This window comes from Drosophila erecta, unplaced genomic scaffold (assembly GCF_003286155.1).
Source record: "Drosophila erecta strain 14021-0224.00,06,07 unplaced genomic scaffold, DereRS2 tig00000000-arrow-pilon, whole genome shotgun sequence".
NCBI lineage: Eukaryota > Metazoa > Arthropoda > Insecta > Diptera > Drosophilidae > Drosophila > Drosophila erecta.
This window is the reverse complement of record NW_020825194.1, coordinates 10,216,993-10,241,414: the sequence shown is the minus strand read 5'-3', so window position 1 is coordinate 10,241,414 and position 24,422 is coordinate 10,216,993. Positions and strand designations below refer to the sequence as shown.

At 44.0% G+C, this 24,422-nt stretch overlaps 2 protein-coding genes across 4 annotated transcripts in view; both read left to right on the top strand.

Annotated features, from left to right (window-relative positions):
- LOC6555283 (sterile alpha motif domain-containing protein 5) overlaps nucleotides 1–13,913 on the top strand; it is a 158,721-nt gene extending 144,808 nt beyond the window's left edge. For 2 of the 3 annotated variants that reach the window (XM_026983898.1, XM_026983899.1), the window contains 11 exons: nucleotides 552–608; nucleotides 3,598–3,655; nucleotides 4,165–4,394; nucleotides 7,851–8,014; nucleotides 9,535–9,616; nucleotides 10,152–10,370; nucleotides 11,228–11,420; nucleotides 12,396–12,541; nucleotides 12,672–12,937; nucleotides 13,012–13,133; nucleotides 13,458–13,913. In XM_026983898.1, coding sequence (XP_026839699.1) covers nucleotides 552–608; nucleotides 3,598–3,655; nucleotides 4,165–4,394; nucleotides 7,851–8,014; nucleotides 9,535–9,616; nucleotides 10,152–10,370; nucleotides 11,228–11,420; nucleotides 12,396–12,541; nucleotides 12,672–12,937; nucleotides 13,012–13,133; nucleotides 13,458–13,900 — 1,980 coding nt within the window. In that variant the 3' untranslated portion in view covers nucleotides 13,901–13,913. The remainder of the gene's footprint in view (nucleotides 1–551; nucleotides 609–3,597; nucleotides 3,656–4,164; nucleotides 4,395–7,850; nucleotides 8,015–9,534; nucleotides 9,617–10,151; nucleotides 10,371–11,227; nucleotides 11,421–12,395; nucleotides 12,542–12,671; nucleotides 12,938–13,011; nucleotides 13,134–13,457) is intronic. The other variant, XM_026983900.1, reaches the window with a different exon arrangement.
- Nucleotides 13,914–16,840: 2,927 nt separating this feature from the next.
- Nucleotides 16,841–22,513, top strand: LOC6555281 (carcinine transporter). Its single transcript, XM_015153349.2, has 10 exons — nucleotides 16,841–17,933; nucleotides 18,190–18,687; nucleotides 18,742–18,857; nucleotides 19,256–19,418; nucleotides 19,490–19,666; nucleotides 19,731–19,880; nucleotides 20,082–20,306; nucleotides 20,573–20,700; nucleotides 20,790–21,211; nucleotides 21,631–22,513. The coding sequence occupies exons 2-10, from the start codon at nucleotides 18,380–18,382 to the stop codon at nucleotides 21,733–21,735; spliced, it is 1,794 nt and encodes a 597-aa protein (XP_015008835.1). The 5' UTR covers nucleotides 16,841–17,933; nucleotides 18,190–18,379; the 3' UTR covers nucleotides 21,736–22,513.
- The last annotated feature ends 1,909 nt before the right edge of the window (nucleotides 22,514–24,422 follow it).

The window sequence follows — 24,422 nt, the reverse complement described above, 5'->3', positions numbered from 1 at the left end:
TGTATAGCCCCGATCTGGCTATATGGAGTGCAGATCTGGGGTATTGCTGCAAAATCGAACTATAAACGCATTGAGGTCTTGCAAAATCGTGCAATGCGTGCCATCACCAACTGCCCATACTATGTACGTAGCTCAACCCTTCATCGGGACCTTAATCTGCATACAGTGGAAGAACAGATCTCAAGGCACACAAGCAGATACAGTGATAGGCTTAAAAGACACCACAGCATGCTAGCAAGACGCCTACTCCCTGCCAGGCCTCTAAGAAGGCTTAAAAGAAAGGGCTTTGCCAAAACAATTGGACAGCTTTAAAGACCCCCTCGACGTTTGAGACTCTGTTGTTAGTCTTCCCACGATAAGTGAGAAGTTTGGTTATATTATTTATATGTTTAATTGCAATGTTATGGTACTAGTACTGCATGTACGGATTCGTCGCTTTATAATAATAAATAAAAAAAAAAAAAAAAAAAAAAAAAAAAAAAAATTCATAAATAAACAAAGTCACTCAGCAAACGAGCGGAGCTAACAAACAAACCATTTTCCAATTGCAGTTGAAAGTCCAAGAGGCCATGCGGAAAAAGGAAAAATTTCAACGTGAGCACGAGGAGGTAAGTGACATGAACATATCCAGATATTCAGATATTCAGATATCCAGATATTCAGATATTCAGATAACCAAATATCCTGTGACCACAAGGCAAAGATTTATGCCTTCAAGATGTCTATTCCGAAATTGATAAATGCATATGGCAAACATGTGCAGTGGCCAGGGATAAATCAAGCATATTTGTTCTGGGCACTTTTCACAAATTAAATAAACATAAAACACTCGCAGCCCGAGGGTTGGCTGAAATTGTTGGCAGCACAGACAAGTGCAGGCTGCACTATTAATTTCACAGATTCCGTAGCCTTATATTTGCACGCATTAAATACACAAATGGGGAAGAAACAGTTGCAATTGCACAGGGCAAAGGTTTTGCTTGATTTTCTTGCTTTTTCTTGCCCTGCAGCCAAAGGTGCGTTTCGAATTTATATGTTTGCTTTCAAGCCAGTGGGATGCGACTTTAACAAACACACAAATAAATCACATGTATAATTGCAAGTCTAGAGAGTGCTATTGGCATAATAACACGCCGTAATATTCATTAGAATCGTTAAGGTAAACCAGGCCGACGAATGTTTGTAAAAGTTTATATGCACCAATAAACTTCTTGATATTCATTTCGTAATTATGAAAAATCCATTCATAAAATTTCGCTTAATTACGAGACATAAACTCGGGCAACTTACGTTTGCAGCACGCACTGTTTGCACCCGAATTTTTGCAATGTATAAGTGCTACGACTTCTATATGGACAAGCCAATTAAAAAAGCTATTAAAAATATTTGATATAAAAACAGCAATTATTCCAAGGCATAAAAGCCCGAAGACCAGGCCAAAAGCTCGAGCTACCAAATAAATGTGAGTGTGAGTGTGCGAGTGTGCAAGTGTGTGAGTGGCGAGCAAACATGCAAAACAGACGCAGACAAAATGTTAAGCACACAGATACACACGAACACATACTCACTGTGGCGCACCCCAAAAGGAGGCAACAAAAACAATGAAGTGCAACGTGGCGAATGATAAACTTTGTTCTGTCATAAAATACAAAAAAATTACTTTCCACACTTGAAAACGTTGTCCAAGCGAAGGACATGATAAAAACAAATGGGCGTGGCGCCGAAAGAGAGTAACTCATTTATTTATATGCCAAGAGAATTAAATGTGAAAGCCGAGTAAAATATTTCATGTTGATTGCTTGATACTCCAGGCTGATGGCCAAAGTAAGCCCACAGATTTCGAAAGAGATCTGAGACTTTTCTTCGGCTTAAAACCGAAATCGATTAGGGAAATCATTACTGCACAGTACTCCACATCTTCCATCAACTTGGCAGCAGCAGGCTAGTTAATTATGCCAGTTATCGGGCTCAATGATGGATGCACGGCATACTGATGAGAACTGGAAAGCACAGTTACACTGGGGAAAACAATTATGAAAATATGTATATGGCATATAGAAAAAGTACATTTCTGCAAACAACTGTAATTTTATTTGGAATTTAGAAAGCAGTGGGTTCATCAGATATTTTCGATTAACGATGGGAGGCTTTATTATTATCGTATGTTTTTTTCTCAGTGAACTCACGCAAATTGCGTTGCTGCACGACAATTTGTCGACTGTTTGCCAGTCCAGCAAAATGTGTGCTCCTAAGCAAGGGCAATAATTTTTGTGCATAAATGAAAAGCACACAAGAGTTGGGGGTACTGCGCTATATACACGAATAGATCCTTTTAGGGGGGGGGAGTGGGCTTCTGGGGTGTCACATTGTTATTGTTGTTAGTGCTGCTACTGCTGCTTAACTTGTGCAAACAACATTCTGTTTGTCTAATTGTAATTGCTGTTTTTGCAGCAGCCCAGCCCCACATGGAAAGCAGCCACTGCTGTTCAGGCCTTGTTTTCCATTTGGCCAGGAACGGCTGGAATGGAAAAGAAACTGCTGCTCTTCTGTGTATGCGGAGCAGCATGAAATATTTATGATGGGAGAGGAGGGCTAGAATTTCGTTGCCATTTTTTTCCCCCATTTTTGGGGTCTTTGCATTTGGCCAGGCAATTAAGCAGGCGTCCCCCAAGACCTCAGATGTGATTAGAATTGTAAGAATTGTAGCGGTGTCTTCTTGGCCACGTAAATTTCAATTTGGCAGCGGAAGCATCTAGCCAATTGTGTGGGAGTGGACCATATAACAACCCAAAAAAGCAACCCACTACCATTTGAATGCATTTTTAATGTGACTGGCCAAAAAAGCTTTTAGCTAATTTTTCAGCGCCCCGCTTTTATTGCCAAGTGTGTCTCTATTTTTGCCGTTACTGTTTGTTTGGCGGCCCTGGCATGCTTTTCGCTTTCCCGTTCGGCAGCAAAAGCATTTTCATACATACTACTCGTATATATGGTCTCGGAATTAGTATGCAGCGCACATAGAATGCCATTATGCTGCAGGACACTCAGGACATAGACATGCCTTCTGCCCAAATACAGAAAAATAGCAAGTAGCAAGTAGCACATTCTGTGTGGTAGTTCGTAGTTCTGCTTGCGCTGGGAAAATTGTTTTAGTTTTCAAATGGAATTTTGTAATTTTAACGCCTTTGCCTCAGCTCGAGACTTGGCTAATAAGATGCCAGCCGTAGAAGCAGCAGTGGAAGTAGAAGTAGCAGTAGCAGTAGCAGTAGAAGGAAGTTGACAACATTTCGTCCTTTCATTTCGCACAGCAGTCACGTTTGGCATGCAGACAAAGTGCTGCCCAAATAGGAGCAAACATGCATACGAATGCGAGGAAGCCAAGCGGAGGCGTTGACTTTAATATGGACAAGTTTTATTTGGTTATACAAGTCTATATGGTCTGAAGGCGATGGGTGCCAAAAAGTTGTCAAACGAAGAGCAATACCTCTTTGACCACAGCTATTTAAACTGGATTAGAATGAGTTGCACTTGTTGCAAAATACCCCAAATGAAGTAAACTAATTCCCCTAAACTAATGCAACATTGTTTCATCTTTAATAGATCCTGCGTGATATTCGACAGGGACTGTTGCAAATGAGTCGCGGCGAAGGACGCATGGGTAAGTTGATGGAGCACCGAAAAAGGATAAAGGAAAACTAGTGGAAGGGAGTGAAATCTAGGCGACTGCCCCCGAAAAGTATGCAGCCAGGAATTTCACACTTGAAGTGCTTCTGTTGCAAGTTCAGTTGCAACAGCCTTCGCAGCTGCAGCAGCTAAAGTGGGCGTGGCTGGGCCGCCCGTCTGGCGAGCGTCGCATGCATAAGCGAGCATAAAATCTTATGTCCGTTTCCGGACCAGAATCCGTACATAAGCCCCGGACTTCAGGCTCCGGAGCAACTTGCTCCGCTGCTAGCATGTGGCAAATGGCATTGCAAGTTTTGTGTGCAACGTGGCGTATAATAATATTGTGTTGCAACCATTCTGCTGGCACTGCACATTTTTCGGTCGCTCGCAAAAAGTTTTTAAAGTTCCTCCTCCGCCCCTCCAGAGTTTTCCTATTTTTCCGACTAATCTTCAAACTAATCCTTACTTTGCGGCTGCTAAATTTGGTTTATTCCCATCTTGCAGACGATACGTACATGTACGACGAGGCGCTGAGAACGGGCGGTGGCATGGGCATCGCCGGACTGGGCATGCCCCTCGGAGTGGGCGGCAATGGAGGGGGCGGAGCAGCGGCCCATTATGCGGTGAGTGCGCTGCATCATCAAGGTCATTGGTACGACGAGCCGCCCTACGAGAGCGATCCCGATGACTTTCTCATGGCCGGGCTCAACTGCGGACCAGCTGCCACAATTCAGGTGAGACTCGTCCTTAGACTTCTACTCAAATAAAACTAAGAAATGCTTTAAGTTTAATTTTTATTTTATAGATACATTTTCATAGCTATAATTGGCTCACTGTAGAACACTTTTTATTACACAAGGCAACAGATTTTGAGTTTATGTATACACTTTTGGTGACTGGTTCAATGCGGCTTGTGTCATCCACTTGAAAAATAAAATTGGCAGCGGCAACATTGTCGCAGTTGCAATCACATTTGAAATTTATGCGCCGCATCCTGCAACGCCGTTAATCCTGGTAGTAACCAGGCGTGCTCCTGCGAGCCGAGGGCCAAAGTCGATCCAGTGCCAGATTCTATTTCAATTTTTAGCTCGAACCCACTTTGATTTCTCTGTGGAATTTGGCAGCCAAAAAATGTTGTGAGGGAGTTTCCTTTCCGATGTCATACATTTTCTTTTCGTGGTTGCCCACGATGAGTTTGGTTTTCTTCAGCGATTTTCGCTTTGTGGCTTTCTTCTATTTGCTTTATTAAATTATACGCTGAATATATTTTTGTGCTGGCGCATTGATTTCTACCCACTTCGATTTGTATGTCCATGTCCTTTGGCATTTTTCGTCCTTTCTGCGTTCCTTTGCTGTGTGCATAACTCCAGGACAAACTGCGACTCGAACTCACTTTATTTTTATTGACAGTCAAAAAGTGCATAATTCTTGTTGACTTGCTCGACTTTGACTCACTCTCCCTCACAGTTCGATTGTGGACTGATTCTTGTGGTGGAGTGGGAGTAACTGGAAAACTCTGCGAAAGACGTCGCCGTCTTGAGACTTTTCCTTTTGCATAATTTTCTTTGCCCCTTGATTTTTTTCTCTTTTTTTTTTGCCTGCGTCTCAGGGAGTTGCGCTTTTGTCGAAACGCATTAGGCAAGTTATCGGGGGAATTTGTTTTCTTAGTCAATTGAAATCACTCAGCTCTGAAGCGCTCCAGTTGGCCCCCAACTCTGGGAGGCCTTTTCTGCGGGCCTCTTTTCCCAACATTGGTGGCCCCTTTGATGTGGCCACGAAATTTGTTTAAAATTGAAATGAAACTTTTGCGGCTGCCTAAAAAGGTTAAGCTCGCGTTTGTGGCTGCCTAACGGACCGAAGTAGCCGGAGATAATGCATTGAAATTGAATTGTGCTGGTTTGGGTCCAGCCTCCTTTGATCTGACCCGATGGGACCCGAAATCGTTTCACTTGATATGGCTGTAGGGTATGTCAAACCGCTTCCAGCCAGCTCTGCATACCAAAAAATATTGCGAGTTAAACGAACCCAAAAGGCGACCGAACCTTCAACACCACCGAACACCACCGATACCCTATACCCCATTCGCTCGATTCAAAAATCTAATTCAGATTGGAGGTTTTTCCACGCTCCCTGCGCACCCAAAACTTTTCTGCATTGCCCAAATTAAAAACGGGGAAAACTTTGCAATTTCCATGGCCAAACAAACATACGCCAAATAAAGTGAAAAACACGATAGAGTGCTATAGTCGAGTTCCCGACTATGAGATACCCGTTACTCAGCTAGTGAAAGTGCAAACGAGAAATTTCAACATTTTCAAGATTATTCATTCAACAAAAATAGCAAAAAAAATTAAAAAAAAATAAAATGCTCCAGAAACATTTAGAGGTATGCCACTTTAAAATCCGATTAATATAGGTTGAGTTTCGACTTTAGAACTTCGGCCCTGGGATATTTTTGGATTTCTACATCAAACATCAAAAAAATTACAAAAAATTAAAAAAAAAATAAAATTCTAAATTTGAATGCAGATTTTTAGAGAATTACTCCAGAAACATTTAGAGGTATGCCACTTCAAATTCCGATTAAAATAAGTTGAGTTATGGACTTTAGAACTTCTGCCTTGGAACATATCTTGATTTTTGTGAATTTCTACATTATAACATCAAGGAAATGACAAAAAATTTAAAAAAAAATAAAATTCTAAATTTGAATGCAGATTTTTAGAGAATTGCTCCAGAAACATTTAGAGGTATGCCACTTCGAATTCCGATTAAAATAAGTTGAGTTATGGACTTTAGAACTTCAGCCCTGGGACATTTTTGAATTTTTTTGAATTTCTTCAACATCATCCATGAAAAAATGACAAAAAAAATAAAAAAAAAAAATTTCTAAATTTGAATGCAGATTTTTAGATAATTGCTCCAGAAACATTTAGAGGTATGCCACTTCAAATTCCGATTAAGATCAGTTGAGTTATGGACTTTAGAACTTCAGCCCTGGGACATTTTTAAATTTATACATCATAACATCAGAAAAATTAAAAAAAATTAAAAAAAAAATAAAATTCTAAATTTGAATGCAGATTATTAGAGAATTGCTCCAGAAACATTTAGAGGTATGCCACTTCAAATTCTGATTAAGATCAGTTGAGTTATGGACTTTAGAACTTCAGCCCTGGGACATTTTTGAATTTCTACATCATAACATCAGAAAAATTACAAAAAATTAAAAAAAAAATAAAATTCTAAATTTGAATGCAGATTTTTAGATAATTGCTCCAGAAACATTTAGAGGTATGCCACTTCAAATTCCTATTAAGATCAGTTGAGTTATGGACTTTAGAACTTCAGCCCTGGGACATTTTTGAATTTCTACATCATAACATCAGAAAAATTACAAAAAATTAAAAAAAAATTAAAAAAAAAATAAAATTCTAAATTTGAATGCAGATTTTTAGAGAATTGCTCCAGAAACATTTAGAGGTATGCCACTTCAAATTCTGAATAAGATAAGTGGAGTTATGGACTTCAGAACTTCAGTCTTGGGACATTTCTTAATTTTTCGAACTTGTAACATAGTTTTAAACGATTCTAGTATACCCATTTACTCTACGAGTAACGGGTATAAAAAAACAGGAAACGTTGAAAGAAAACCAAATTTGTGTGCCCAAAATTTAAAATTCCAAGCTGAGACCGGCAGCCACATCAAATCACTGCAACAACAACGGCGCAAACAACAACCAGTAAAAGTACAAATAAACCAGCTACTCCTCTCTCACGGCCTCGTAAAGTTTTATAACTTTGTTAATTTTTCATAATTTTGTTGCTCTACGGCGGCCAACAAATTCTACTTGAATGCTAATCCCCATGTTGTTGCGTTCTCTATCTCCTTTCTCTTTTACAAATAAATGCACTGGTCCAAAATGAGGCCGCATACATATATGCATTTAGAATTTAAGAAACACGTATACACTTTTTAAATAGCCTAAGTTATTAGAATAGCAAAATGCAACCCCCTACTATAATTAGTTTCATTAAAGCACATCATATTTAATAGCATATCACCGCATACAATCCTAGATGCTAATTCCCTTATCCAACATTTCGTTTCTCGATTCTAGATGGCGTTTTTCCCCCAGTGTATGTATGCCCCTCACTCACGCTTCTCCTCTCCACTTTTTTCTCCGCAGGGTGGCCGTGTGCGCTTCTCGAACAACCGCGAGAGCACGGGCGTAATTTCATTAAGATCCGCCGGAGATATTTCATTGCCGCAACGTGGACCGCCGCGTAGAGGTCTTATCGTGCCGCAGCAGCCGCCAAATCCACCGACAATAATACCCTTAACGCACGCCAGGTGAGTGTTGCCCCCGGGGGGCAGGAAGTGCTGTTCAGCCCGGTTCATCCGGGGTTGGGGATGGTGGGGCAGTGACCGGTTGTTGATTGCCATTATTATTTGCAGTTGAGTTTATGGCCAAAGGGCCGACACGTCGAAGGTGGCACATTAATAAATAAAACGGAGCCGCCGATTCAGAGTGGGCAGTTATGATATGGCAAATACTATACTCGTACAAAGGTCGAACCCTTCCTTTCCGCACTTCAAAAGGGCACATTTTTGGAAAGGAGTAGGTGGCATTCAAGCATAAAACTGTGCCACAAACGAGCCCAGTCTGGCGTGAAAAGGCCAGAGCTTTTGGCCAGCTTTTCGACCAGCAAACACTAATAGCTGACCAAGGCGAAAGCAATCAAACAGCTCAAGTCTGGCATCTCGTGTTTATTTGTCAATCGAAAAAGGTGCACCCCGAACCCTACAGACACACGGACAGACACAAAAAATCGGTGAAAAAGGGTAGACTTCACTTCATTAGTGCGGTTATCAACGGGTCTGCAGCCAGGCCGAGCGATTGAATGAGCGAATGAACCAATGAATGAATGGGGGCTTGAATGAGGGAATTAGTGATTGACTGAGTGAGTGAGTGAGTGAGGAGGTACACCAGCTTGACTGGCAGACGGCAACACATATCGAAACGCATCGAACCGAAAGTCATCAATTTCATATTGTTACGCATGCCACACTCCTGATATATATATGGATTCTGGATTCTGGAGCTGGATGCTGGATCCGAGATGCCGGATCCAATAAAAGCAAGACATCGACAGGCCGGGACACTTGAATGAAATGGCATTATTGCTACTTCAACGCCAATCCACAAGTCAGAGCGCCAGCTCCTCAATCAGCCAGCTAGGTAGACAGTAGCCCTGGGAAGCTGGGAAAAGGGGAAAATGCGGGAAAATGGAGAAACATGCAGGAGGGCGAGAGCCTGCGTTTTCCACACGTACGCATACAAAAGGACTTGCTGAAATAACTTATACGCCTCGTGCGCCGCTGGGGCCACAAACGAGCCAAACGAAAAGAAAACTTTTTCTTCTCACGAAGCGCGTGGGAAAGGCAAAGAGAATGGGGAAACGAAGGTGGAAAACAAACAGCACAGGCAACCAAAAGTGAAAATCTCAACAGTGTTGAAGCAAAATGGCAAAAGGAAAATCTGCCAAGTAAAAGAAATAAGAAAAAGATATCAAGTATTTATTTATATGACCTTTGTTTGCCACTCGAACTCGGGTCGTGTATACATGCCAAGCTCTCGGGCCGACACCTTCGACTTTCCTTTGCTTATTGTTTGCCGTCAAAATGTTTGCCGTTTTCGATTTTCAAGTTTTTTCTGGCCATTATAGGGGGGCACTTAAAGGTGAAATGGATATCATTTGAAAGAGAATCCATTTGTGTGGCAGGGCAAAAACACTAATTTCTCGACAATTTCCAATTTTCTTTGGAACACCTTAAACTTACTCCTTTGCTAATAGTTACCATCCTTGCAGATCTCACGATCGCGAAAGCGGCGACTACGCGGGCTCCATCTCAGACCTGCAAAGCGTTACCTCCAGATTCAGTACGGTGTCGGTAAGTGCAGAAAGCGAGCTCCACTTGGATCGGGCTCATTTAACTTGCAGCTATGGTCGCCTCTCCAGCTCCTCCAGTTGCTCCAACTCCTCCGACTCCTACGAGTGCAGATACGCTGGGCGACTGCATCTGAATGCGTCTAAATTGATTAAGTGCTCTTTGTGACAAACAAACTTCGCATTTGGCCAATGTCGTCTGGTCGAAAATGGACGATAGCCGAAGTGCACGTAGATAGAGGGAAATAAAAACGAGCGGGCGACCGAGGAACGCACACAAACTTGAAAAGCTTTTTAGCCAAGTTTTTCCCCGGCTCCCCGTGCCGTGCCTCTTTTAGTATTTTTTCCTTGTTTTCCCGGAGTCGGAGTTTGGCACTTAAGCCAGCTAAACGTTGTCGGAATACGAACGGCAAATGCTATTGGTTTGGCTTTGCGCTGGGAGGTGAGGTTCGGCGACCATTTCATTTGCAAAGTTGACTTGCCCTAACTCGGCTAATATGGAAACGCACTCAATCCGCTTTGCGCCACCCCCTTTTCAGATTGGCACCAACAACTGCACGGCCCGCTATCGAACCCTAAGCGGCGGAATCGGGGAATCACCATCGCTGTCGCCCAGTCCCTCGTCGGATTACGAGGACATCGGAGTGACCAGGGGCCACGGCTGCCTGCCGCCCAGCCTGCTGGCCGCGAAGGCCAAAAAGAACGGATTACCGCACGGCAAGGCGAACACCATTTGCCAAAAGGCCACGGTGCATCATGTAAGTTAATTAAACGCTAATGCCGAGGCACTGCTGGAGGCGGAAGAGGACACAACTGCATCGCAGATGCAGCCACGGAGATTTTGTTGACACATTATGTGGCCTGCGAAATGTAATTAGCCCCTTGGGGGCTTGCATAAGCAATTGGCTTCATCGAGGCCTTAGCCAACAGCAATGCTAATGCTGAAGCTAAAGCTGAAGAGCTAAAGCCTCATAATGGCCCGACTGGACCACAACTCGTTGGTGCGACATGCACTCTAAATGCAAATGCCAGTTTAATGAGTTTTTATGGCCGCTTGCACGGCTTTAGCGCGCTTTGCAAAAGTGAAAGTTCATCTCGGCCAAACTTTCGAGGCGAGTCGAGGCCTGCCAAAAAAATATGAGCAAAGTTTTGGTGTCTAGCATCGCAGCTTAAGGCCCAGAGAAACGAATGCAGTCAGTGCCAAAGGCCTAATATTCTGCACAGCAACATGTTTTCATACAATGCGATTGGACTTTTCCGGAATAGGCACAAAATTAAGATAAAGCCAGCCATTAATGTAGAATGCAAAGTCGCATATATGTGTTACCATTTATGCTCCGTGTAGAGAAAGTCAAGACTCTAATTCCTCCTCCGCTGCCTGAACGTATTGGTATGTTCGTTTTAAACTTTTTAATGATTTAACTAACAAAACTTTTTCCTGCTATTCCTGTTCCTGTTCTTGTTTTTGGTGCCTTCCCTTCAACATGCAATTTATTGCACAACGATGACGACGACGTGCACGACGCAACCAAAACACACGGAAAAAATACGGATAACTTTCACTTCACTCCGGCCGGGCTTGGGGATTGGGGATTGGCATGGATTGGATTGTTAGTCGGGCGAGATGCGTAGCTCGGCAAAGGAAATTGGCGCATTTAATGAGAATGGACGAAACTTTGTTGCCACAAAGGATACGTCGAGGGATTTCAGCAATTCCCAAGATAATACCGACCGTGGCAGCATGAGCGATCAGGCGTTCGCCTGCTCGGCCAGCTCCGTGGAAAGTTTGCCCAGCGCATCCGGTTCGAGTAAGTATACGAATATGCGGATAGCGATGGCAATGGAGATACGGATACGGATAGGGATACGGGGGTTGTACTTGTATATACACAACCAACCGGGACTGGCTGTGTATCTTTGTCTGAGCTGGCAATTTAGAGTTTTTGGGCTTTGATTTCGCCTGCTGCAGGAGCAAGCTGTCTGCTGGCTGCTCCATTCCTTCCCGATGGCCATGGAAAAATTCCCAGACTGCCTTGCTGGCTTGGATGGCTTGGCTGGCTTGGCTGGCTTGCTTGCATATTGGTCTATTAACAGTTGTAGTTCTTGTTGCGGTTTTTTGTTGCTCCTTCAAATTTTGCAAACTTAATGAATTTTTAATGCACTTGCTGCTCTGCCATCTGCCGGGAGGCCAGCCCCTCGGGAGGCCAAAGAGGGGCCAAGTGCCGATGGGCGGGGCAGATTGCAATGTCGGGGGCGTGGTTAAATGAAGGGCAACCGCTTCCTTTTTAATGAACAAAACTTTTGGCCAAATAAAAGGCAATACCGGAGGAACAGAAGCAGGAGCAGGAGCAGGAGCATCGGCTTAACTGGATGGGCACTGGATGGGTGGGCAAGTTTGAAAAGTGCAAGGAGAAATACTTTATTTTCCATGTGGCCAGGACACAAAGCAAGGATTAGCCAAAAGCTTTGGCCCGCAAAACCAAACAAAAGCAACGCAAAGAAAACAACAGCCCGAAAAAATAATGGGAAACTTCAAGTGCATATTTGAATATTTTAAGGGCCAAGTGAATGTGCAGTATGTGTGTGTGAAAATATTTGAAAAGTTTTTAATTAACCAAACGAATGAGTGTGAGTTCGAACATGCATGGCTGGATGTTTGTCCATAGTAAATTCCTTGGGTCCTGCGGCTAATTGGCTGTGGGCGCATTAATTGGAAATTTGCCAGGACAAACTTTGGCCCAAAAAAGCAGGGCAAATATTTATCAAGCCCCCTTCGTCCACAGGCACCCAGGCTCTGGTTCGTCCTGGCAGTCCGCACAGCTCGATTTCGGCCGAGGATCGCACCTCGATGGCCAGCTGCATCTGCAAGGCCAAGGCTCTCGTGGATAGTTTGCCCAATCCCTACGACAAGGAGGCGCTCAAATTCAAGGTGAGTTGCTGAGTTCAACAAAATATTCAACTTGATGGGCAGGAGTCCCCTGCCTATAATAAGCTTTCTTAACTACCCAAAGAGATTCCTTGAAGCACGGTAATCTAATAATCTTGTTTCCCATCTACAGAAGGGCGACCTTATCGATGTGCTGTCGATGAACGCCTCGGGCATTTGGAAGGGACGATGTCACGGCCGCGTGGGCCACTTCAAGTTCATCAACGTGGAGGTGCTGCCGGAGCAGCGAATGAAGAACTCCAGCAGCAAGACTCTGGCCCTCGGCACCCGTTTGGCTAATTCTGGGAATGGCAGCCACAATGGTGGACCCTGCTCCGTGGAGGACCTGCTGATTCGCATCGGACTGAAGGAGTACACCTCCGTCTTTGTGCTCAACGGGTAAGTGGTGTAGATGAAACAAATTTACCAACAATATTTTTGTTGGATTGTTTCACCTATCGTTCCATTTGCAGCTACGAGGACCTCGAGCTGTTCAAGGAACTGGAGCCCGCCGACCTGGATTACCTGGGCATCCTCAACCAGGAGCATCGTGCCAAGCTGCTGACGGCTGTGCAACTGCTGCATGACATTGAATGTAAGTCTAGTCACCTTAAAGACCGCTTGAGTTCCTCAAACTTTGGCTCATTTATGCAACGATTTCCGTGAATGGCGAACCTTTTGTGAATTGTGAAGTTCATTAGCTTAGATCGAAACTTTATTAGACCTAGATGAGGTACAATAAAGTCGTTATCAGGTAACCATAAACATGGTTTCAACTAGTGTCGTCCTTCTCTGTGAATCATTGCTTAAATAAGCCACACATTTATAAAGCCTAACCTAACCTACTCTAACCCCGCACTAAACACCACACCCACCCACACATCACGCATACTCACAGCTACAAATTTCGCCCGCACAGGCTCCGATGTGGATATAGCCGGTTCCAGCTCGGAAAATGACGAAGCCCGCCTAAATAACATCAACATAAAGCATGGAGCCTCGCCCTTTGGTCGACGCCACTTTCCCCGCGACTCTGGATGCTACGAGGGATCGCCGCTTCCAAGCTCACAGACACCCACCCAGGCGGTGAACTCGACGGACGAGTCGAATAGCCTGGACGACGTGGTGACCAAGTGCTCCAGTGAAATTATGAAGCGCGTGGAGAGCGCCCGCCGCTGCAAGGACAATCCGTTCAAAACCACTCTGCCCGGCGGAGGACGACTGGGCAAGAAGTCCTTTCTCGGCGGCAACGGCCTTATGGCGGACGATACGCTCACGCGTGGAGGGCTTAGCGAGAAGTCGAGCGATTCGGGGGTCAGCAGCAGTTCGCTATCGTCGGGTCCGCTGAAGAGCAGCACTTAACATTTGCCCACCATTCTGGCCCACGAGTTGCTGCTGGGCGTGGGCTCGGGCATGGGCATGGGTCTTGGCCTTGGTCTTGGCACCATGAGCCATGGAACCACTGGGACCCTGACGCCCCACGGAGTGGCCACCGCCACCTCGCCCACCGCCCATTCGGCACCGCTGGGAAACATCTGCAACACGCTGCCACATGCACCAAGCTCCTCCGGCGGCGGCGGCGGCGGCAACGGCGGCCTATCTTCCTCCATGGCCAGCAACCTGCCACTGAACCGGAATCTGGTAATGCTGCGCAATCATCTGCGCAAGAATACGGGCAGCATTACCGGAAATGGCGGCGTAGCAGCTTCCGGTGTTGGAGCACAGCTGCTGCAGGATCAGGACGACAGACTGGAGGATCAATAACCCATTTACTACATCAAGTTCTTAGTTTAGTCTCCCGTTGAGTTAAGTGTATTTCAATTGCTGTGATTCGATAGTGAAAACAAAAGGCCAACACGCGTCTTTCAGTTCAAATGTATAGTATGTATAGAGAGAGATAGACAGACAGTTAAGAGAGAGAGCGGTATAGTGGGGAATGTGTTTAAAGGAAAGAGAGATAGCAAGCAGAGATAGTCAGAGTCAGTCAATCCTTCCTCCGATAATGTTGGCATTTACACAAATATTTAACACTTATATATAAATACAGACTTTACAGACTTATATACATACACAATCTGCAGAAAAGGAGAAATTTTATATACTTAGTGATATAACGAAAATATTTATATAATATATTTTGACTATTTTTAGTTAGTTTGAAGCTATGCATTGAATGAGACTTGTATGATTTGCCATTTGATTACTGTTTAATTGCTTTGTGTATGCATATTTCTCAACGTGATATTGTGAAACGTCCAACTTGAATTGCATTTTAAATAGATTCATTTCAAACGTTTTAATAACATACACACATAGAAGTTGATTCCTATTTTAAGGCACTAATCTCGGTGCAAGCAATAGACCAATTCAATTTTAGCAACCAAACAAAATATTTATAAACAAAAATAGAAAACATAAGAAGAAACAGAACACCAACTGCCATTCGAAACTAATTTTAATTTGTTAATATCGTATAAGGACAATGTAAATCGAATGAATGCATCGTGCAAATCCGTCAAAAACTTGTATAAATTAATGCCGAAAATTGCCAAATCGAGCAAACAAAAGTAATGTACGCTAAGCAATATTTTCCAATCGTAGCGTGTCGTGTCCGGATCGTGTGTATATATATGGGATGATCCAGTTAAGATTTATTATGCCACTTATAGATGATATCAGAACGTATCCACTATGAGCGATTTAGCGATAATCAAAAGCAGACAATGAAATTAGTCAGGCAGCGCAAATGTTTTTAATCAGTTTTCAGCAATTAGTTAAATAAATGAACGAATATTTATCACGGCACAACAACTACGAATAATATATTTAAATTAAAGCTGATTAAAATACATATTAATGAATAGCATAACTAAGCGTAGAGCATATGATTCTAATATAGCAATTGACAAAATGTAAATGAGTTTATTCGGAAAACGCTTTGACTTCTACTCAGAGCGTAATTAAACCTGAACATATTTTGTGACATAAGATATCGATATTCATATTGTAACTCAATTAACTCTAATCGCAAATAAATTAAATCAAATTTAAACAACAAACAAATCGCACGTGTTACAGCCAGACGAAGATAAGGTTAAAGACATATATATGACAAGAGGATGTGAAATACTGGATTATAGGCATTTTTAAATTTAACTCCCAAGTACATATAAGTGTTTCAACTGTAAATTGTAACAAAGTCAGAAGAATATTTATATATTTAGAGACGAAGCAGAAGATGAGATGAGAAGCAAACACAAAACGAACACATCCACACAGCATGTGCTAGCATTTTCTAATTTTCACTGTAAAATGATGTAATTTAAAGACAGAATATATAAGCAATATTAAAGTTTAACCTAACAAGGAGCCACAAAATCGATCATAAGGTCAACACATTACAATTGCAAAACAAAACAAAAACCATTCAAATTCCATTACACAACGTAAAACGAGAGCGCAAACTAAAGTATTCAGAGTTCAGTAAATTTTAGAAGAAATTTTCAAAAATAAAACCAAAAGTCGGTGGAAAATGATGATTCATGTTTATGCATAAATCAAAATAAAAATTCTTTAAATAAAAATGAACATATCTAAAAAGTAAGCACTGTGAGAATGTGTTATCATTTGGATGGATTGGAATGCTTTCAGCTTATAAAAGAAACTATTTTTATATATCAAGTCATTACCTTTCATTGACTCTTATTGGCATTGACTTTCCCATACCCTTGGTTTCAGTTGTCCATAATTTTCGATGGGCAGAGCTCTACTTAAGCGATTTCCAGCTTTTGATCGGGCAAAAGAGGCCGCCCCAATGGCTTTAAGAAGCAATTTGGACTACACTTTGGGTTCCAGGCAATTGAAATTTAGCGAATGACCTCGCCAGCTAATGTGATTCACCTAAGCCCATCTCAAGATTTCTGAAATCTAAACGATTTTCAAACCAGGAACCTTTGAATCTCCGTCGCGCTCCGATAAACACGCCTAGTTGGTGTCGGTGACAGTCAATGGATTAGCACAGCGACACAGCAGACGAACGCCGCTCTGATTAAATTTACAGATTCACTTCTTATCCCAGATCTATACTATCTGGTGCCGCTGGTGATGGTGGTGGCGATGATGATGTTTATTCATAGAGTGGCAGTCGTCGCTGGCTTAGTTTTTTACAGCGTCTAGTCGGGCGGCCGGGAACTGAATTTGCGCTTAAGTGCTTTAGTAAATTGTTAAATTGCTTTTGTCTTTCGCTCGGCCAGTAGCCAGTAGCCAGTATATGAAAATATGAAAATTGATATTATTGCATTTGCACAAGCCCAGCCAAGTGGACTCTATCTCATTGCCAGCAACGTGTTCTCGGCTTGGTTTCAGTCACAATCGAAACTCAAATGCGGTAGCAGCTCAAAACGAGCACCAAGATAATCGTTTATTTAATCCAATAAGCACATAGAAACAATGGAAAATGTATAAAACATAAATTCCAGATAAAACCGTAACGTCAAAGTGCAAGTGCAATGGCAGTGGGAGTGGGAGTGGGAGTGGCTTAAATGGCCATATATCAAAAGATTCTAATCGGGCTTATTTCGGAGCTATAGCCGTGTGTCTTTGCTTTGTCTAGTCTCCGAAATATTTCTGGTTCTCGAATGCGTCTTGTGTCTATCTTATCAGTTGAGCGACTTACGGACTACTCGCTGGACTACTGGCTTATGGCATCTATAAAGTTGAAATTGCATCTGCAATCGCCTGGAGGCCCCATATCAATGACAATAGTTTTCTTATACAACTGACAGCAATCGAAATGTAAACACTTTTACGACCAACTACAACATTGCGCAATTCACCGGGCTCATTAGATCCCAATTAACCATTTACTTTGCTGTCCAACCGATTAGCATAATGACCCAAAATGCCCTTATCAGTGGCGGCGGAGAAAGGTGATTAGATTTGCGAGCCCTGCGAGTAAAATACATAACCTGCTCAATGCGAAAGCCATCGCCTTCAGGCACATTTTGGACACGTTGAGGGCGCCCGGCTCTCGCAATTGTTATAAACAATTTGGTGTAAATCAGATACACGTACTCTTATCAGTTGCTCGTTCGGACTGATAAGTCGACCCACAGCCGTTCGGGCACTCAGAATAGCACCATCGCGTGTTGGCCGCAGTTGATGCGCTCTCGCAGGCGTCCTAATCAAAAGATTCGCCTTTGGCGACGTGATGTGAAAACTGCAATAAAGCAGCCAAAATCCGTTCTGATTTCCAAATGTCCCTCAGATTTGTATGAGTTTTTCATGTGTCTGTAACTCATAAATGATAGTTTCAATACTAGTTTAAAGAAAATCATTTAAGAAAAAAAACCCATCGAATTCATCTCAGTTTTTGTGCTAACAATCCAAAAAAGTGGTAAGTGAAACAATAAGAAATTAAAATATATTTTAATATATTTATAAAAAAAAATACGTGGAAGAATAATAGATCAATTAAAATGAAAATCAAATATATCTGTCAAGTGAATACAAATTGTAGCAGTTAGCAGACATCTATCAACAAGATAGTATGGCTGCTATTTATGAGCACCATATAGTCAGGAATTATTTTATGCCGCCCAAACAAGCAAATCGTATATGCCTCAATATGATTTTATATTCACAATTTAAAGATTTTAACAACGTTTTGGCGCCAACTGGCGTGGTTAGGAGCGCCGGCAATCTGCCTTAGATAATTGCCTAGCAATCTCTGCATCCGAGCGGAATTCTGTGCACCAGATGCCATAAAGATTAGTCTGCTTATCTGGCCCTTCGACTGACTGGGGACTACTGCACAGCCACTGGGAAAACTGTTAGTGCAAAATGAGAGACAAGAAGGAACAGGCGAACAGCCGCAAGGCCTCCCAAGTCTCGGGACACTTTTCCCAAATGGACGTGGACGACTCGGAGTTCAATGATCCCTTCCAGGCGCTGATGGAGAAGGCGGGCAACCATGGGCGGTATCAAACGCTATACAATTTCGTGTTTGTCGGCGGCTTGGCCTTCAGCGGTGCCATGATCTACATGAATATCATCCTGGCCCTCAATATACCCGATCACTGGTGCACAGTGCCAGGCAGGGAAAACACCAACTTTTCACTAGAGGAGTGGCGGGACATTACCCTGCCCAAGTAAGTGGGAATGCAGCCAGCCAAGTTCAATAACTGAATCATGTTTTGGAATAGACAGGCTGACAACCGAGGAAGGGAGACCTTCAGCAACTGTGAAATGTTTCAAATGAACTTCTCAGAGATCACGGACTGGTCAGCTTGGAATGGCAATCGGAGCAAAACAACAGAAGGTGAGTTCCATGTTTCTTAAAAAGATACAAACCATTTTTGATAAGGTGCATACATAAATTACAACGTTAACTTGAATTTGCTCCTGAATTTCAAGAGCTAAGATAGGCAGCTTTTTTATTTCCACCATGTGCAGTTATTTATTTGTGTTAACTTTCTGTGAAACCTCATCAAGTGCTGGGCTTATTGCCAAATATTTAACGAGCCAACCGTTTTCCATCAAACAACTTTTTAAGAGAAAGCAAATACATACGTTTGCCGGATTAGTGGCGAAATTACTTGGCATTTGGCTGCTCCTGCTGCCGTCTTCTTATAAATATTTGCAACTTTGCACTCGAATGCATTTTACGACCCAGTCCTCATTTCCCACTCCAACTCCCACTCCCACTCGTCCTTTCAGCCTGCCAGAATGGCTGGAGTTACGACAAGACCTGGTACGAGAGCACCATCCCCACGGACCACAACTGGGTGTGCGCCAAGGATTTGTTCGTGACAAATGTGTTCGTGGTGGGTCGTGTGACTGAGGTGGCCGGTTCATTTATATTGGGACAAATGGGCGACTCGTAAGTAGCGCGACTTCCACCTAACTAAGTTATGGCAGCGCCGGTAATTGAATTTGTCCACTTGGCCGCAGCTACGGTCGCAGGTTTGTGTACTATATCAGCGTGGTCTTCTGCTCCCTGGGACGCCTTGGGTCCATCATGTGCACCAGCTCGTACACGTGGTTCCTCATCATGTCCGGCATCGTGGGCCTCACCGTGAACAGCCTCTTCCAATCGCCACAAATTATCGGCATGGAAATCTCGCGGGAGTAAGTTTCGCCAAACTTTTTGTCCAACTTTTATTGCTGATGCACCCACTCCATTTGTGTCCAGGGAGGACCGGAGTCGAATTGCTTTCTTCCAGAGCTGCGGCTGGTCCATCGGCACCACTCTAATGCCCCTGCTCTACTGGTGGCTGCGCCACTGGGACTCCTTCATGTGGCTCACCTCGATACCCACGGCGATGGTTCTGCTTTTTTCCAAGTAAGTCACGCAGCAAAGCCCACGAAACTCTAATCATCTTCCAAGTTTCTGCCGTGACACTAATTGTTTCTTAAGTTGGTCAATGTAGTAGTTAGAAAGTTTTCCAGCCCACATAAGGCCATTCCATCCCCTCACCCATCAACTCACTCTGTAAAAGACCTTCATCCTTCCTGAAACTGCAAAATCTTAAATTTCCTGCAGATACGTCATCGAATCGCCCCGATGGTTGATTAGCAAACAGCGCTTCCGCGAGGCCATTGTCCAACTGCAGAAGATAGCCAAAATTAACGGACATCGCTTCGACATGACCGAGAAGGAATTGGCGGAAATCTACAGTCGGGACAAGCAGGACGTCACCTACGGCATCGCATCGCTCTTCGCTGGCTGGCGGCTGGCGCGCAACACCACCATCATGGGCTTCAGCTGGTGAGGAATGTCGATGGACCGCGGGAAAATGTTGGAACTAAGTGCTGAGTTAGGAAAATACTGCAAAAACTTACTGGGTTTATAGGCAATTTTTATTAATTTAATTGGGTTCCTTCCAGGGCAAAGTCTAGTGATTCCACAGAATGTATATATATTTCATAAAAATCGCGTGTTGCTGCGAGTATTTCAATGATTTTTCTAACTGCACTTGGGACTTCACACCAAAAGCAATTTGCATCTCTAACTGCTGATTCACTCCTTTCCAGGTGCGTGGTGGCCGTCTCCTATTTCACGCTGGTGCTCTTCAGCTCCCGCATGGCGGGCAATCCGTTCCTGAACTTTTTATTTCAGAGCATTGTGGAAATTCCCGCCTACGTTGTGGGCCGCTACATGGGTGAGTGCTGCGGGGTGTGACGCCACGCTGATTGGAGCAGTCCATCACCGGCGATGGGTCCTCTTACCCACTTTTCCAATTTCCACCAGGCGATACGTACGGCAGGCGGTTCACCAACTCCGTGTCCTTCCTCATCTCGTTCGTCACCTGCCTGCCCATCATTGTGTATTCGACGGACGAGCGGTACGAGAACCTGATGATCTACCTGGCCACGTTCATCAAGTTCCTCAACGCCCTCACCTTCTTCACGGTGAACCTGCAGTGCCTGGAGATCTATCCCACGTGCATGCGTCAGACGGGCGTGGCGTTGGGCACCATTCTGGCCAACGCCATCGGAGTGCTGGCCCCGTACCTGGTCTACCTGGGCACCACCGTGGACATCCGGGCACCGTACTACATCCTGGGCATCCTCTTCCTGCTGGGCGGCATTGGGGCCCTCTTCCTGCCGGAGACCCTGCACAAGAAGCTGCCGGACACCATGGAGGAGGCGGGTCACTTTGGCAAACACGATGTGAGTGCAATCTGGGTCGAGTTTTTGCTGTTTGCCCGGGTGTAAAACTGGCCAATTGGGATATAAATCGATTGTGTGTACCCATTTTAATCACAAAATATTATGGCCATATAAGCATGCAATATTTTGGAGAATTCTTTCCAAATTATCATGAATGAATTTATCTCAGAATTTAGGTATAAACTGCTAACAGGATAAGTCAGTTTGGAAATCTCTTAGGCAAACGTGCAACAAAATATGAAAATCAGCCAGGCAATTTCCCTGTAATTACTTTCTCCAAAGTGGCAAGAGTTCTTCAACCCGCTTCCGCTTCATGAGCAATGAGCCACGCTGGAGTTTTGCTGGCACATCTAATTTATAATCTAAATTATGCAAAGCAGCCGTAGCCTAATTTCATTTTTCACAAATTTAATTTACAGAAATTCTTCAGTCTGCCGAAACCGCCGCCGGCGCCGGAGAAGGACAATATGCTGTCGTCCCATCCGGAGTTAACCAGGCTCAGACGCTCGGAGACGGCGCCCTGAATCCCCGAATCCCCGAATCCCGAATCCCAGAATCCGAATCCACGAGAGCTGCGAACTCCATCGAAGTCCTCGCCGGCAATCGATTCCCGTTGCCATTCCCGTTCACCACTCACGCGCCCTTGTGATGTTACGCTAAGTTTGGCCCCAAGTATTGCGAATAAAGTATTGTTATGTAGGCAGCCGTAATAAGACCCGCATAAATCACAAATCACCCGAACGCCCGACCATCGGCGCACAAAGAAATCCCGGCAATGAGTTTATCAGCGCATCTGTCAGAAATTTACAAATTACCTGGGGTGGCTAATGCTGTGGCTAATTTAATAAATGACGCGCCACCAGCACAGCGCCGCACACATGGCGTATGCGTAATGTGTGGCAGGCGCCTGATTTATGCAAGTTATGTATCAATTTTTATCACCAGTTGCAGGAATTGAGCCCTGGCCCTCGTCTATCTCTTTCGCACTGGAAGTTGGCCAAGTGCTAAACTGTAAGCAGCCACTAACACCAAAACCAACTGTCAGCGGAAACGGGAAGTACAATGTATTGAAATGAAGAGTAGTGGTAAGCCGACGTTGGAATGCACTTCAAAACGGCTGCAAATTGTTTAAAATGTTGCTTAATTAAGGGACAATCATATTCGCGTATGAGTAAGTGGTAAGGAAATATATTAAAATCTTACATTTTAGAGGCACGAAATTTACAACAGCATTTAAATAAGATATGCTTTTCTTTTGAAATTCCCCCCTAATGCGTTTAATAAATAATGCTTCTAACGTGCAAGTTCTGTCATTTAAATGTATCTATATTACCGCAACTTTTCGCTGCATTTGGCGAGTTAAACCTCCTCCAGCAGACTGATATAGCCCTCCTTGAACTAACCATCTTTGCCCCGGCAAAAACTTTTACTCGTACGGCTTGCCAGAAACAGGACGTGCAACTTTTGTGCGCAAAGGTGTTTCGTTTTTCAAGTTATTTATTATGATTTATTTGCCAATGTGGCGCGCTGATGTGCCAACGTCTCGGGCGGAGACTGAATCTTGGTCCGGGCAAGAAGCTACTCCCACTCCGAGCTACCAGCCAGCAGCCACCAGCTACCAACTACAAACTCCATCTGACGTGGCTGCAGTGGCGATAAGTAAATTGTTTATCCTACTTGTGAGTTATGTGCTGCGACGGCCAGCCAGCAAGCCAGGCCGAAAGTAAAGGATGAGGACTCCAGGAGCAGCCATTCAGCTTGATGATCATGTTGATGTTGGCCCTAGGTCCAACCTCGGAACTGGAGCTGGAGCTGGAGCGCTGAAATGGCCGGGCCAGCTAACATTGTTATGCTTTCATAAACAGCTGAGCGCAATTTTCTGATAAGCCAGGTCCTGTGCCTCTGTGTGCTTGCGAGCTGGTGTTACTGGCTATTTGTTTCAATTTATCATAAAAGCCAACGCCGGAAGTCAGCCAAGCTGCAGTTGAATGAACGATGGAGGCAGCGGAGTCTTAGACTTGAGGCGACTTAGCCGTAAGACGGCCGGCAAAAGTCCTTGGCAGCCAGCTGAGTGGCATTAGAGGGGATTCCGGCCATTCGCATCGAGGAGCGGCCTCTTTAAGGACTGCATAAATACGGCTCACAATTATCGCTGTCGCCAGCCCAGGCGGCTACACTTTAAAAAACGCCAAAGTACCATTGTCAAGTTCATCACCTTGCTAATTCCCTTGATAAAGCCGATCTAAATCTTATAATTAACCAATATGTAATACAAAATCTTGGGCATAAATATTTTCACATTGCAATTCCCAATATCTGTGTTAATCGCATGGACTTTTGATGGAGATCCCACTTTAAGAATGAAGTAGAGCTGGCTATTTCTCCCAAGTGCATCCAAATTACCGCCCAGCCTCAGCTAGTCCTGAGAACTGGTCCACCTCCAGGCCAGTTTGTCCTGGCATTCTACTCCTGGCAGTAATGAAAACAAATGCCCGGCCATTTGCAGCAACGGGGACAATTAAAGAGGCAAACATTAGGAGACTGCAATGGCAGCGAAACGTTAAGTAAATCTCGAGTGCATTGCCGCACTGGAGCGGCGAGGCTTATACTACAAATTTTCCCGGGCTTTTTCATATTTCACGCAATTGAGAAGGAGCCAAACTATTTGCAATATTTCAGGCTGCCACACGAACGAAATCCAGACATGAAAAATGCAATGCTTGCTTGGGCTTCCTTCAGTGGCTGAATGTGGGTGGAAAATCGGTGGAAATGCGGCAGAGTGGGTGGAATTGGGCGCAAGAGCGGGTGCCACAACAGTGATTGCGCTTTATTTGTGATAATAAAACACACCATCGCGCCGAGACGACGACGACGACAACGACAACGTCGGAGGGGTGGGGCTGAAAGTTGGGTGTAAATCGAACCGCGAAATTGCAACAAACTGCGCGTGCATTGGCCTCCACGAAAAAGGACGAACGGGCCAGGACGAAGAGGGTGGTTTCGGGGGAAAACAGAGCAGAAGTCAGGACCTCGCTGTCGGGGCATAAGAATATTTAAGCTGCAACAACGTTGCAGCAAATATTAAAGGAAAACACCAACGGCAACGGGGCGCAAAAGGATTTACTGCATATTTCATGTTCACAACGAACCAATTTTACGCTCTTCAAATCCTATTAGTCAATGGCCCTGTGGGGATGCATCACCACCACCA

What these genes read in the sequence shown, in the direction of transcription:
- LOC6555281 (XM_015153349.2), top strand. Translation starts at nt 18,380, where the DNA reads ATGAGAGACAAGAAGGAACAGGCGAACAGCCGCAAGGCCTCCCAAGTC. An exon ending in GGCATGGAAATCTCGCGGGA is followed by an intron (nt 19,667 to 19,730) that starts GTAAGTTTCGCC and finishes ATTTGTGTCCAG; the next exon opens with GGAGGACCGGAGTCGAATTG. An exon ending in ATGGTTCTGCTTTTTTCCAA is followed by an intron (nt 19,881 to 20,081) that starts GTAAGTCACGCA and finishes AATTTCCTGCAG; the next exon opens with ATACGTCATCGAATCGCCCC.